The sequence below is a fragment of the Scyliorhinus canicula genome, chromosome 1 (genome assembly GCF_902713615.1).
Source record: "Scyliorhinus canicula chromosome 1, sScyCan1.1, whole genome shotgun sequence".
Taxonomy (NCBI): Eukaryota; Metazoa; Chordata; class Chondrichthyes; order Carcharhiniformes; family Scyliorhinidae; genus Scyliorhinus; species Scyliorhinus canicula.
Genome location: NC_052146.1, coordinates 69,380,856 through 69,395,392, shown reverse-complemented (window position 1 = coordinate 69,395,392; position 14,537 = coordinate 69,380,856). Strand labels below are relative to the sequence as shown.

Here is a 14,537-nt window from a genome sequence, read left to right as displayed (position 1 = left end):
TTTGAGACATTGAATCCTGCAGCCATGTATAAGCATCATATACATGCCTGGGCGTCAAAGTGAGGATTCAAATTCCACCGATTGATGTTTGGGCATACAAGAGTGAACTGTCCATTCGGTCATCCTTTCAGATGGTGATGCATTTCGCAATTATGCCCCACCTAATATCTCAGTCATCTGAGACCATACCAAAGGCAAGTGCCTGCTCCCATTAAACAACACACCTTGCCTGATGAAGGGGCTGATGAAGGAGCTGATGAAGGAGCTGATGAAGGAGCTGCGCTCTGAAAGCCACTGATTCCAAACAAACCTGTTGGATTTAACCTGGTGTTGTAAAACATCTTACTGAGCGCAGTAGGTCGTGGAACCATTTGCACCGCTGAATCAATGTTCAAATTTATCTCCTGATGCACCAATCGAAGCAGCAATTTCTTGCAAAGCTTCCTTCATGTCTGCAAGGGTGGCGGGGGGGGGGGGGGTGCCCTGCTACATACTGGATACAGGGCATCCCTCCGGCCTTTGATCTTCTGCAGCAGATTCTCCTAGCCCTGGTCATAGAGCCAGGGTGTATTTACACCATGAGACTCAGTCACGCTGATCCTCTGAGACATTCTGCTATGACAATAAAAAAGTGCAGCACGGTAGCATGGTGGTTAGCATAAATGCTTCACAGCTCCAGGGTCCCAGGTTCGGTTCCCGGCTGGGTCACTGTCTGTGCGGAGTCTGCATGTCCTCCCCGTGTGTGCGTGGGGGTGCTCTGGTTTCCTCCCACAGTCTAAAGATGTGCGGGTTAGGTGGATTGGCCATTCTAAATTGCCCGTAGTGTCCTAAAAAAAAGTAAGATTAAGGGGGGGGGGGGGGGTTGTTGGGTTACGGGTATAGGGTGGATACGTGGGTTTGAGTAGGGTGATCATTGCTCGGCACAACATCGAGGGCCGAAGGGACTGTTCTGTGCTGTACTGTTCTATAACTATAACAACTAGGAGCAGTCGGCCATTCGTGCCTTTACGCCCCTTCCATCATTCATTATGATTATGGCTGATCCTCCATCTCAATGCCATGTTCGCGTGTTTTATCCCCACATCCTTTGATGCTATTAAAATATTTTTTTTAAATATCTATCTCTTCCTTGAATATGTTCAGTGACTTGACCTCCACAGCCTTCTGTGGTAGAGAATTCCACAGGTTCGCTACCCTCTGAGTGAAGAAAACTTTCCTCATCTCAGTCCTAAATGGTTTACCCCTTATCCTGAGGCTGTGTTCAGCTGCTGGGACCTTCTCGAGCAGTGCTCCGACCTATGACCTTCGTGGAGCTGGTGTGTGGTGGGGTCTGTCCATGGCTTGAGTGGGATCACTCCAGAGTGTCGTTCGGTGATCTGCAGCTTACCGGGCTAAACTGGAATACTCCATTGCGGTCACACAGACCTGCAAAAGACAGTGTGCTGATGTCATGCATATGGGCGAGGCACTTGTGGGTGGGCACACTTGAAAATAAGAGAAATGATTTGTCACGTGGCTGGATATGAAGGATCTGCATTTGGGGTATTGGTATCAGTCCCTGAGTGGCCATGCTCATTTCACTTGCTGCACAATGTCGTTAGCTTCTACAAACTGCGAAAAAACCTGATGTGCTGGATTTTTGCCAAAAGTAAATTCCAGCTGCGTGGACATTCTTTACACATTTGCAATTGAGAAACTTCTGCATCAATGTTTTTCTATGGAAGGCTCCTAATGAGCCATCACTTACAGCAGTAATAACCCATTGGGCAACCTTTGAAACTATAATACATGACAACATAATGAAGTTTCCTCCCATGCACGCTTGCGACCACTTCACAACTTACTGTCATAGTGAGTGACTTCCAGGATGGTCCTTAACATAGGGCCTGAGTCATTAAAAGCCCACCTCCTAACTCAGTCCTGCCTCTGCCACCTACGTTTTCCAAGCTCAGCTCGCCCTAACTCCAGCACCACCCGCCCACCAGAGCCAACCTTCCCCAAGTTGGGTCAGCGAAGCCAGGAATTTTCCCAACCCCTGTCAATGATGGAAATTCAGCCCATTATGATATTCAAATCGAAGTGCTTCACGGTGATGTAATTAACAGCAACAAATTGTATTTTCATTGTGTTTTTAAGTATTAAAATGCTGTTACGACCACGGGAGGGAGGGGGGTGGATTCCCCGAATAGACCACTCCAGCCCGATCTGGAACAGGATTTTTCTGTGAATTTAGGGAGGATATGAGTTGCCAAGACAGCGGGAACACTACAATGTACGCTTTTAGATTAGAAATAATTAACCACATAGGTTTTATGAGTTTAAACCAAAGAACAAGATAAGTTTATTGAAACTATTTCCCAAAGTTAAAAAAGTAAATAAATCATAAAATTCATTCATATATCACACACACTCCCTGGGCCCCATACATATACATTGGCAGACGGGGGAATACGAGGATTGACGTAAAGATTTCTTACAGTTCATGAACAAAACAAACAATCAAAGAAGCTTACAGTAATCGTCCTTTGACGGCTCTCGGTACGGTGAACCCACTTAGTCGCCGTTTTGTTCAGTTGTCTTCCTGAGTGTAAATGTACAGGGCAGATTTCCACCCTTTATCCCCAAAAGATCTTGGTTTGCAGTAGGTGCCGCTTTTCAGAATGCTTCTTTGACAATTGGGCACAAGACCTCTGAGAGAGGGGGAAGACACGCGGTCTTTCCGTCATTTCAGTGTAGCAATCCCATCTCTGCTTCTCTCCCAGGCTTGATAAACACGTATAATAATTTTTAAATCGAGGCATCACTGGACTCGAATCCAATGTGGTCATTGTGCACGAAAATGATGCGTGTATGTGTTTACGCATAACACATGCATGGATGAGGGCTTTCGCAATAGGTGAGTTGAAGCAGAATTGACCATTACAGAAACGGAAAAGATGATTTTGGTGGTGAGGTTGATATGTGGTCAGAAATTCTTTTAGGGGCCACCAAGTCTGTGAACTGTCTCATTCAAGCTCAGACAATTGGCAAAATGATGTGTGGAGTCAGCAGTTAGAGAACAGCTGTTGTGACTGGGAACTAAGATAATAGTTTAGTCTTCCCATTAGTTTGAGGAAATATCTGCGCATCCACTACTAGATACTGGATAGGCAAATGACAAATTACAGGGAAATCGAGAGAGGTCATGTTGAGTGTCAGAGTCATGTGGCTGTTATAACTCTAACTTTATAGGTCCTTAACTACTTTTTTTGTTTGAGACGCTACCCGGCAGTAAATAATAGATAATGCGATGTAGTAATATCAGGAAATAAGTCTTTAGTAATAAGCAGTAAGGTGGATTGGCCATGCTAAATTACCCTTAGTGTCCAAAAAGGTTGGGTGGGGTTACTGTGTTATGAGGATAGGTTGGATGTGTGGGCTTAAGTAGAGTGCTCTTTCCAAGATCCGGAGCAGACCCCATGGGCCCAATGGCCTCCTTATGCACTGTAAATTGTTTGATTCTATGATTATCAAACATTCTAGACGTCCCCACCTCCCGCTCTCCAGGCCAATCCCTCCCCCACCACCATCAAAAGGAAACATAATCCTGAATCCAAAGCCTAGTTGACTTGAAGCCTCTTAACATCCTCATAGGACATCCTACCATCCCAGGAATCAGCCTGCTGAACCTTTACTGTCTATCCTTGATGAAAACTGTACACAATACTCCATGTGTGGTCTCACCAAGGCCCTGTACAGCTGCAGAAAAACATTCTTGTTTCTGTTCTCAAGCCCTCGTGCAATGAAGACCATTATGCCATTTGCCCTCTGAATTGCTTCTTGCAACTGCATGCTTGTTTTCAGTGACAGCTGCTTTAGGACATCCATGTATCCCTTTGTATGTTAGCATTTCCCAATCTATCACCATTTAGGAAATATTCCGGCATTTCATTTTTTTCTACCGTGGTGGATAAGTTCACACTTGTCCACCACGGTAGAAAAAAATGAAATGCCGGAATATTTCCTAAATGGTGATAGATTGGGAAATGCTAACATACAAAGGGATAAATGGGTGTCCTAATGCAGCTGTCACTGAAAGCAAGGTCACACTTATCCACATCATGCTGCATCCACCATCGTCTGGCCAGTCATTAAACTCAGCTAAGTCACCTTAAAACCTCACCAATCATGCCCCCACCAGGTTTCGTGTCCTTAGTGAACTTGGAAATACACATCTGCTTCCCTCATCCAAGCCATTGATATATATTGTGAGTAGCGGGGCCCAAGCACTAATCCCTGAGGGAACCTTGTGGGCACTGCCTGTCTCTTTGAAAATGAACCAATTAGCCCTCATCTCGGTATCCTGCCTGCTCAGCAACTCTCAATCCCATGTGCTTTCATTTTGCACACTAACCTCTTATGTGGGACTTTATCAAAAGCTTTCTGAAAACCCAAATGTAACAGATCCACTGGTTCACCCTTGTCTATTCTATTAATTAGGGCAATTTAGCATGGTCGATCTACCTAACCTGCACAATTTTCGACTGTGGGAGGAAACCAGAGCACCCGGTGGAAACTCACGCAGACACAAAAGGAACGTGCAGACTCCGCACAGACAGTGACCCAAGCAGGAATTGAACCTGGGACCTGGGTGCTGTGAAGCAACAGTGCTAACCACTGTGCCACCGTGGCGCAGTGGTTATCACTGCTTCTTCGCAGTGCGAGGAACCCGGGTTTAATTCCGGGCTTGTGTGACTGTATGTGCTCCTCCGCCCTGCAGCGGTTCTGGCGATTTATCCGCCAGATCTAAATAGAATCATAGAACCGCTGCAGTGCAGAAGGAGCCCATTCGGTCAATCGAGTTTGCACTGGCCCTCCCTACCCTACCACCAAACCCTCCACTCCACCCCGGTAACCTAGCAACCACACACTAAGAAGCAATTTAGCATGACCAATCCCCATATTCTGCACATTTTTGGACTGTGGGAACCACACGCACCGGGAGGAAATCCACGCAGACAGGGGAAGATAGTACAAACTCCACACAGGCCCGGAATCAAACCCGGATTCCGAGCACTGCGAGGCAGCAGTGATAACCACTGCGCCACTGTGCCACAGCGCTGCCCATAGATTGTATCTCAGGCTGTTAAAGGAAGCCAGGGAGGAAATAGCATGGCTGACTAGACCAGTATTTATTACCCACCTCTAATTGCCAGAGCAAAGGTGGTGCTGATACGCCTTCTTGAACCACTGCCGCCCATGTCTAAAATGATGTTCTCCCTCTTGTCCTTGATACCGATTACCATCCAGTTGAATATCTCATTCGAAACTGTTGGTCAAACTCAATATCCACAGTCCAAAGATGTGCGGGTTAGGTGGATTGGCCATGCTAAATTGCCCGTAGTGTAAGGTTAATGGGGGATTGTTGGGTTACGGGTATACGGGTTACATGGGTTTAAGTAGGGTGATCATTGCTCGGCACAACATCGAGGGCCGAAGGGCCTGTTCTGTGCTGTACTGTTCTATGTTCTATGTTCTAATATTTAACAGAACATGCCCCCCGAAGTGGCAACTTCATTTATTCGTATGTATTCTCCGGTGAATGTGTCACTGACAAGACCAGGATTTATTACCGACACGAATTTCCCAAATTGCCATTTATTAAACCTGGGTGGTTTGCGAAGACATTTGAGGCGGGCGGTTCATTGCAAACAGCGCTGGTGTGGGACTGTGGTCACAGGCAGGCCAGGCTAGTTGCGGGTGACAAAGAGGGTTCCTTAAAGGGCATGAATGAAGCAGAGCGGTGTTTACATCAAGCCCACAGCTTCACGTCACTTTGACCGATGCCAATTTCTTTCCTTTACAATTTTTCTCACAGACTTCAAATTTTGGAACGACCTTGTTGAGCCTTAAATTTATCATGTTCTGTGGATTATTAAACCAGGCCTCGGGGTTACTGCTTAAATTAACCACAGGCCTCTCGCGTCTTGAGTTATGTGTAAGAACCGAGAACCGGGATTATTGTTCACACCATGAATTTGGGCAGACATGGATCATGCGTGTCCGGAGCTGAAGACAAAAAGCTTCTGCCCGTCAATATACTGGTTACAGTGTGCCAATGCTATGGCACTAACCCTTCATTCTTGTCTGTGATTGGCAGGAACCGAGAGGAGAAAGGCACTATCATTGAACCGGAATTTCAAACCGCCTCTCCGGGTTTATCTCCGTCAGAATATTTCAGCAAAGTTTATTTATTCATCCACTCACACGGGGACTTCTGTAGCTTTAATTCGACGTAGCAATTGGTTTTAGGATAAATATGGACAAAACGAACGATAATTAAACTGAATTTATTTTGACACGTTTGGACCAATTGGAATTCATCAATCATGTGGCAATAACCAGGGTTAAATGTGAAGAGTAAATGAGAGGAATTTGATTCGGTTTCTGCACTGAAGCAGCCGTTGCTGGTGTCGCTAGTTTCAACGTTGCTGCTGTGGTGGGCGTCAGTCTTTCTGACAACACCGAGCAGCAGAGTTGGGCTTTGAAACCCACACGGAACTCGCAAGCGGCTTCTCTGCAAACTCCCCAAACCCCCACATCCGCACCGAGGCTGAGAAAGATGAACAGAAGCCGACTGCCTCAATCTCTGCTGACTCTTGCAAATTTTAATACTGATGCTCTCCGGTGTCGTCTTTTTAACAGGAACATCCTGACATTAATGTGGGTACTGATGTCGAGTTTCGGCCCAAACGGGCCACTGAGTGTTGCCGAAGGGATTTGGATTGACCAGAGGCCACATAATCTCTCTGTGACTGAAGGAGGGACAGCGAACCTGACCTGTGACTATTCTGCTGCTGAAATTCGGGACTTTGAAATCAACTGGCTTCACCAACCGATAAATCAAATTAATCAGACCTATGTTATTTACATGAACAGTTGCAAGACAAATCAGTCAATCCGTGTTGTACAGACAAAAGACCGAGATCGAAATATGTCCCAGATCTCAATAACCCACCTTCAGCGGGGAGACAGCGGCACATATTATTGTGAATTGATGGTTCTGAGTATGCTACCTTCTGTAGGTATGAAGGGGAATGGTAGCACATTGATAGTTACAGGTAAGTCCTGTTATAAATGTCTCAAAGAGTGGCAGTATTTGTTTTTAATTCTTTAATGGAATGTGAGTGTTGTTGGCAAAGCCAGTATTTGTTGTCCGTCCCTAATTAATCTTGAACCGAGTGGCTTGTTCGGCCATTTCAAAGGGCACTTAAGAGTCACCCACATGTCACAGGTCGGCCAGACTAGGTAATGATGGCAGATTTGCTTCCCTGAAGGAATTCGTGAACCAGATGGATTTTACAACAATCGGTCATATTTCCATGTCACCATTACTGAGATTAGCTGATCAACCTGTCACATGATTCCATTCGTGACCACGTCTTTATTAGTGATGTGAAGTCGACAAATTTGAACACTAGATTGAGTTCCATAATCTGAGCATGGAGCCATTAATGAGTCGCTACAATTGGTGAAGCGCGGGTGAATCATCAGAAATGATGTTCCAGTTCAGGATCCAGTCTCAGTGGCTCTTGCTGGGAAGTGGTGGGTTTAGGTGTATGAGGCCAGGAGCAAGGATCACAGAGAATTGTCACTTGGGAGAAGTGAAGATGGGCGCTCGGTATCTATTGAACCTTCATCCAGCAAAAAACAAGACATTCAGGGGAGGAATTAGAAAAGATGGGTACACAATATGGATATGCTCAACATACATTTCACTGAATCAGTACGGCAATCCGAATCCAATTGCACTCCAATAAAAGCAAAATACTGTGGTTGCTGGAAATCTGAAACAAAGCACAAATGCTGGAAAACCTCAAAGAGAAAACCAAAAAGAAAATGCTGGAAAATCTCAGCAGGTCAGGCAGCATCTGTGGCGAGATAAACAATGTCAACATTTCCAGTCTGTATGACTTCTTGAGAGTTCTGGGAACTCTTGTGTCTCTCTCACCACAGATACTCCCAGACCTGCTGAGTTTCTCCAGGATTTTCTGTTTTATTTACAATTTGACTTCACATTGATCATATAATCGGTAGAGAAATGGTTCACGTGTTAGAAGCATTTTAACCTAAAACAAATCTGATATTTATTCCCATGCTGTTCAACATTTCCACATAAAATTGTAAACAGTTAGTGTCTTCCCAACAATTATTCTGTTCCTCTCAATAATATTTCGAACCCATGATTTGTACCAGCTCCTTTGCCCAAGTGAGAATTTTAAATGTCAAAACAGCTTAACCTTCATTCTCTGTTTGGAGAATAACTGTGTTGGTGACAGTTCTATCCACATCAGTAGGTCTGAGATGTCGATTGACATCTTCAGGAGGAGGTTGTGATCTTTAGCTTTAAAATCTTACTTATTATGATGGAGGAGAATGGCGAGATCTTCACGTGTAAATATGTGGTCGCCAACAGGCAGAAATCTAATTCATCCAGAAATGTATTGACTTTATCCGAACTCAATTTGAAACACGGGTTTTATCATTTTTAACTTTATGTTATCTGCGCTCCGAAAGCTAGTGATTCGAAACAACCCTGTTGGACTTTAACCTGGTGTTGTAAGACTTCTTACTGTGCCCACCCCAGTCCAACGCCGGCATCTCCACATCATATCTATCTGATTGTTGCTGAACAACTTTGTTCAGGGAAAGCGAATCCGACACAAGCAAGTGGTGTCGCAAAGCAATCAGAATGAATGTTTTCACGAAATTAAATCACCGAGGAGCACTTTATTCTTCATTCCCATTCCCGCGTCATGAAGGCGAATAGTGGGCAGTAAACTCAAAAATCTAAACACTGACTGTCCAATCACGATATTGGATGATCAACTCTCCAAATTGCCGGATCAGCTGTTTTGGAAGAAGTGTTAACCTTTTAATTTAAAATGGGTTAACACGTTTCCCAAAGAGGAAATACAGTCGAACACCTCGGCGCAATCTCAAGGATTCGGTGTTATTTTCTGCGCTTCAGACAAGTAATGAAGAATATAACGTGAAAGAAACATAGACACCATGAGGTCACCTCACAGTGAGAGGTGCAATGGGAATAATTCCTCTTGTATGTGTTCTCAGTTAAAATCATATTAATTGAAGGACGGGTTGTTTGGCAGAGATTTTTATTTCCACTTGTGTTAAATATTTACAAATTTATTTTAAAGAGAAAACTTCTTCGAGAACATCCCAGGAAACCTGGCTTTATCTGTTGCTGTGTCCATCGGTAATTTTATGCGTTATTTCGCTCGTAGCTGTCTGTCGCTGGGAAGCGAAACGTGAGTATTATACTTTCATTAGCAATGTCAGGTATGTGAAATATTACTTTTATTATAAATATACAACATTCTGATTCATTAATGTAATGGTGTCTTTTCACAAATGTTTGCTGTTGTTGGACATAGAATGATACAGAATCACAGAGATACTAGTTGGAATGTGTTGATCTTGGTTTACATGCGGTAACGAGAATTTAGCAAGACTTGTAATAATTGTACAGCTTGTATAACACTTACCAGGGAGGAAACAATCAGTTTAACATATGGAGCCTTTCTACAAATCCTGAGGTAATTTAATTTAACAATTTCTGCTTTGGCCTAATTCACCTAAACAAAACCACCCAGAACTCAATTCGCAATCCAATGTCTGGCCCACTATTTAACCAATTATGACATTCTCTAGTTTACAAAAGAGCATCAACTGCTTGCTGTGTGTCACAGTGTGATCGTTACCCATCTGCTCACTGGCGTGTACCTGTGATCCTCACTCGTATCCCCAGCGGATGTTTGTCCTTTTCTAAAATTCCCTTTTTCCAGAGAGTCTGTTCGGCTGCTCTGTGGTATCAATCGTGCTCGTGCCGGCTACGTCTCGGCTCGCGGTCCGTTCACATCACCTGACTCCCGACAGTTTTAGACCTAGATTTTGACTCGATTTCATTTGCTAAATGAAAATATATTGAGCTTTCCAAAATTTTGCACCCTGAGACCGGAATTATCACCCAAGTGGTCTCAACTCTCAGTCCAATGTATACAGATACAATGCTCTATACAGCAATGTACAGTCGGAACACCTTTTTATTTTCTGGATTAGAAAACATCTCAATGATGCGACCTAAAACTGGCTTCACCATGTTAAAAACTGGAAATTGGTCACTCTCCAGTACTTTTATTTTTCAATTATTGTACATGGGTGTCCTTTTGTGGCAGATGTAATCGTTTACTCCGTGTTATTTTAATACATGTGTTAAAATTAGGCCCAGTCACTCCCTGGAAGTCTAGTGTTGCTTCCCCATGAGAGGAACTACTTGCATCCCCGGGGCTGTGCAACCCTGAGTTCACGCTTTTCACGGTCGGGGTCAAATTAGACCGATTAATGGTCCACACACTTCTTGGTTTTTGTTCCAATGTAGATTTAATTTATTCACATTGAGTTCCAAATCATGCCCTTGGGCTACCTGATCCAATGATTCACAACTGTAAGAATTCTAATTTCCCCTGACGCTCAAGTTGTAAATATTATACATAATATTGCAACGTTGGGTACAACTATGCTGAGTTTTGTGTTTCATTGTGTGTATACAATGCGGGATTCTCCCGACCCGCCGCCTGTCAAAGGGATTCCCCTTTGACACCACCCCAGCCGCAGCGAAGCCCGCTGGCGTGGAAGGTGTTGCCAGGGGGAAAAGTGAATCCCGACGACCAGAGAACTCCGGCCAATATGTGATCCAACGCTGCGATCATTGTCAGTGTATGGCGGGCTCTGGTATCTGTAATATTACACGTGCCTAGTAGGTAAGCTGTTCTGTCCATATGCGTGTAGATGATAGGCTCTGGCCCAATTAGACTTTTATCGCTCGCATAACAGGCTGAAAAATTGATTCAATCGATTTCTTATCAACAGTTGTTGAAAATTTCCCTTACTGCCTTGTAAATCCCACCTCGTACCGGAATAAGACACATCTATCATCCTGTCTAACGGTCCTTCCGTGAGCTGCCGTCTTTAACTAAATGACCTGTGATTCAGGTCCCAAAGTAATGTTGCTCTACTCGTATAGTTTTTGGATGAAAAAATACTTCTGCCTTTCCAGTTTATAAAAGATTCTCTGAGACCGGCACATCCCCGCGTTGCAGACCCATACACTACACCAAATTCTAGCTTCCCCCCCCCCCCCCCCCTGATTTCCAATTCAGTTACGGATTCGGCATAACAGGAACATTTGGCATGTTCTCATTTCCGCTTGTTTTGTCATTCCAGGGAAGCAATTAACTGATCCCAGCGTCCCGTCTACCGGCACCGGCCCACAGGTACTGGACATGTATTCAGGTTATGTTTAGAAGTCGTATCTTGTTCTGCACTTTGTACAACTCAGGGTTTTAGTCTGGCGTAGAAGCAAAATACATGTGGTATGCCTGGGAATGTTTTTGTTAAGGTTTAACTGGAATCGTTGATTTTTTTTGTTCCATTTCCTCGATGGTTTCCAAGTGATTTTTTTGCTTTGGAATTTGACATTTTTTAAGCAGAATCGTTTTCGGGTCAATCCACGTGTGTTTTGGTTTCCTGTTTATCACTGAGAAACCCCGTGAAGGATGAACGGCCATGAGGCAAAACACTTCCTAAGAATGAGGAAAGCAAATTGCCGGACGAACTAAAACAGTGAAAAGGGGTAGCCGATCCCAACAAGGAAGAAAACAATAACGTTCATTTATATAGCGACTCTCCAACCTCACAGCGCTTCATGGACAATAGGTTGAAGTTTGAAACACATATGGGTGTAATGCCATTTTAACTCGCTGGATAGGAAGCTGGCGCGAACAGATGGCTACCGTCACAAGGAAACTATTTGGCTTTTAAAAAGTGTGATAATGGGAGAAACTGAGTTCCGCACCGGTACTTCTTGCGGAGGTTATCCCGAGCTCCCAGACCGAACTCCCAATATGAACCCACTGATAATGAAATGAAATGAAATGAAAATCGCTTATTGTCACGAGTACGCTTCAATTAAGTTACTGTGAAAAGCCCCTAGTCGCCACATTCCGGCGCCTGTCCGGGGAGGCTGGTACGGGAATCGAACCGTGCTGCTGGCCTGCTTGGTCTGCTTTAAAAGCCAGCGATTTAGCCCAGTGAGCTAAACCAGCTCACTGGGGCGTAAACAGGGGTGGGGGAATAACACGGTGGCCTGTCTCCATTTGGACTTGGCAGGATGATCACATGAGCTTACCCCAACGGGCGCCAGAATGTGGCGACTAGGGGCTTTTCACAATAACTTCATACTTGTGACAATAAAAGGTTATTATTATTGGCACCTGAGGCGATGCCAGACAAGAAACCTCATAGGAACTTTGGCATTGTAGTATGGATAAAATGGGAAGAGAAAATAAAATAAGGGTTGTCATCAGGAGAATTCAGTTTACACCTCAATTGTTCATGTACTAAAGTTAACTTAGCAATATTTTAATTAGCATTTTTTTTGTCATTTAATTATGTAACATAATATTGTAAAATGATAATTTCATTACCTTCAGCAAAAATGTCAAACTGCACCTAAGATACGTGTTCCGATCGCAAGTAAATGTGCAAAAGTAAATATAGTACTAATAGTTAACACCTTTAGTAATACTGCTGGTTATTTACAGGACACTGCAAGAGCGGACCGAACAATATATGCAACAGTGTGTTCTGCAAAAATGAAAGAAACCTTGCCGAATTTAGAGATCGTTTATTCTGATCCACTGGTAGAAAAGAACGTTCCCAGCACCTCAACAGCCCAGGCACGTTAGCTTAAACAATGAACATAGATTTCAAATTCAATAGAGAACATGCCAGACATCTAGTTATACGGCCCTCAATGGATATTATAAATTGATGCAACGACCATGATGCGGCAGTTAAAATGAATGAAGTAGTTATTTAATGAGTTACTGATGAGACATGTTTCAGAATGAAGATCGTGTGAATATACTTCCCGCTACAATGTGGTCAGTTTGAAGTTACACCCACAACGAATTTGGTGTGCCTTGTGCAGACTACTGTTGTTTCAAAAAGTAGATAGCTGCTTGCTAAATTCTCCATAGATGAAAATATGAAATGAAAATTGCTCATTGTCACAAGTAGGCTTCAAAAAATGAAGTTACTGTGAAAAGCCCCTAGTCGCCACATTCCGGTGCCAGCTCAGGAGGCTGGTACGGGAATTGAATCACGCCGCTGGCCTGCCTTGGTCTGCTTAAAAAGCCAGCTCTTTAGCCCTGTGCTAAACCAGCCCCCATTAATGCATGTTCCTACATCCACAGGTGGACTATTCAACCGTGAACTTCCGCAGAGCAGATCCCAAGACAGAAGATGACCCAATGGTTTACTCCCAGCTGAATTTTAAAGAAAATGAAGCACAGTTTCTGACACCCTGCTTGCAGTAATCTGCAACTTCCAGTCCTTTACTGCCCCTGACTGCAGACGTGCCGAGATCTAAACTAAAATCAGAAAATGCAGAAGACACTCAGGGCAACATCTCTGGAGAGAGAAAGGATGATTCATTCTCATCTCTATTTGCCTTGTACAATCATTTCGACATTTAATCACTCCTGCCCTCCATCCTATCACACACCCTATGCACAATCTACTGATTATCTCCAATATCTTCTGCTTTTATTATTTAACATTAAATTGGAAATTACTTGCCACGGTTCTGTTTCTGTCATTCCATATACTATTCCTGTAATGTTTATTTGTTTCATAAAACAGTTGAATGACGTGAGAGGCTGAGTGTAAAGTTTATTGAAGAGTAACTTTTGGGCTAGTTGTGGATTGGAGACAGGTTGTCATCTGGCATGCTGCTGTACAGAAGGCAAGTAATGATGGTAAAGTAGTCATCTCTGTTCCGGATAAGACAGCGGTTGGAATCGACACATGCGCAGTGAAACATGGAAGTTGGTGACAGTGATCCTCAGTTTCTCCAGACTGGAAACTGTTGAGGTTCCCCAGGATGCAATCAATTAGAGTATGTTGAACTAATGGGAACATGCACTGTAATGCTTTCGGTCTTGCAGTAGAACACTTGAAATCCTTGTTGTATGAGGTGGAACTGGATTTTTTACCCTTATTTCATTTTTGACTTTATAGAATCATAGAATCCCCACAGTGCAGAAGGAGGCCATTCAGCCCATCGAATCTGCACCGACCCTCTGACCTTACCTAGGACTACATTCCGCTCTATGTTCATAATTACCACTAAAAGGCCTCAATGACCCTGAAAGTAATTTTCCATAGGATACCTATAGTGCAGAAGGAGGCCATTCGGTCCGACGAATCTGCACCAACCCTCTGAAAGAGCTCCCTACCATGACCCACTCACCCATCCTATCCTGTAACCTCATCTAACATAGAACATACAGTGCAGAAGGAGGCCATTTGGCCCATAGAGTCTGCACCGACCAACTTAAGCCCTCACTTCCACCCTATCCCCGTAACCCAATAGCCCCTCCTAACCTTTTTTAGTCACTAAGGGCAACTTATCA

The 14,537-nt window shown here is 43.9% G+C and overlaps 1 protein-coding gene across 1 annotated transcript; it reads left to right on the top strand.

Moving 5' to 3' along the window:
- The first annotated feature begins 6,292 nt into the window (after positions 1 to 6,292).
- Positions 6,293 to 13,773, top strand: LOC119977397. Its single transcript, XM_038818250.1, has 5 exons — positions 6,293 to 7,100; positions 9,198 to 9,308; positions 11,284 to 11,333; positions 12,663 to 12,797; positions 13,317 to 13,773. The coding sequence occupies exons 1-5, from the start codon at positions 6,602 to 6,604 to the stop codon at positions 13,437 to 13,439; spliced, it is 918 nt and encodes a 305-aa protein (XP_038674178.1). The 5' UTR covers positions 6,293 to 6,601; the 3' UTR covers positions 13,440 to 13,773.
- The last annotated feature ends 764 nt before the right edge of the window (positions 13,774 to 14,537 follow it).

Excerpts from the sequence above, each read along its gene's own strand:
- LOC119977397 (XM_038818250.1), top strand. The coding sequence starts at position 6,602 with ATGAACAGAAGCCGACTGCCTCAATCTCTGCTGACTCTTGCAAATTTT. Across the intron at positions 9,309-11,283 it reads CTGTCGCTGGGAAGCGAAAC|GGAAGCAATTAACTGATCCC; the intron begins GTGAGTATTATA and ends TTGTCATTCCAG. Across the intron at positions 12,798-13,316 it reads CCAGCACCTCAACAGCCCAG|GTGGACTATTCAACCGTGAA; the intron begins GCACGTTAGCTT and ends CTACATCCACAG.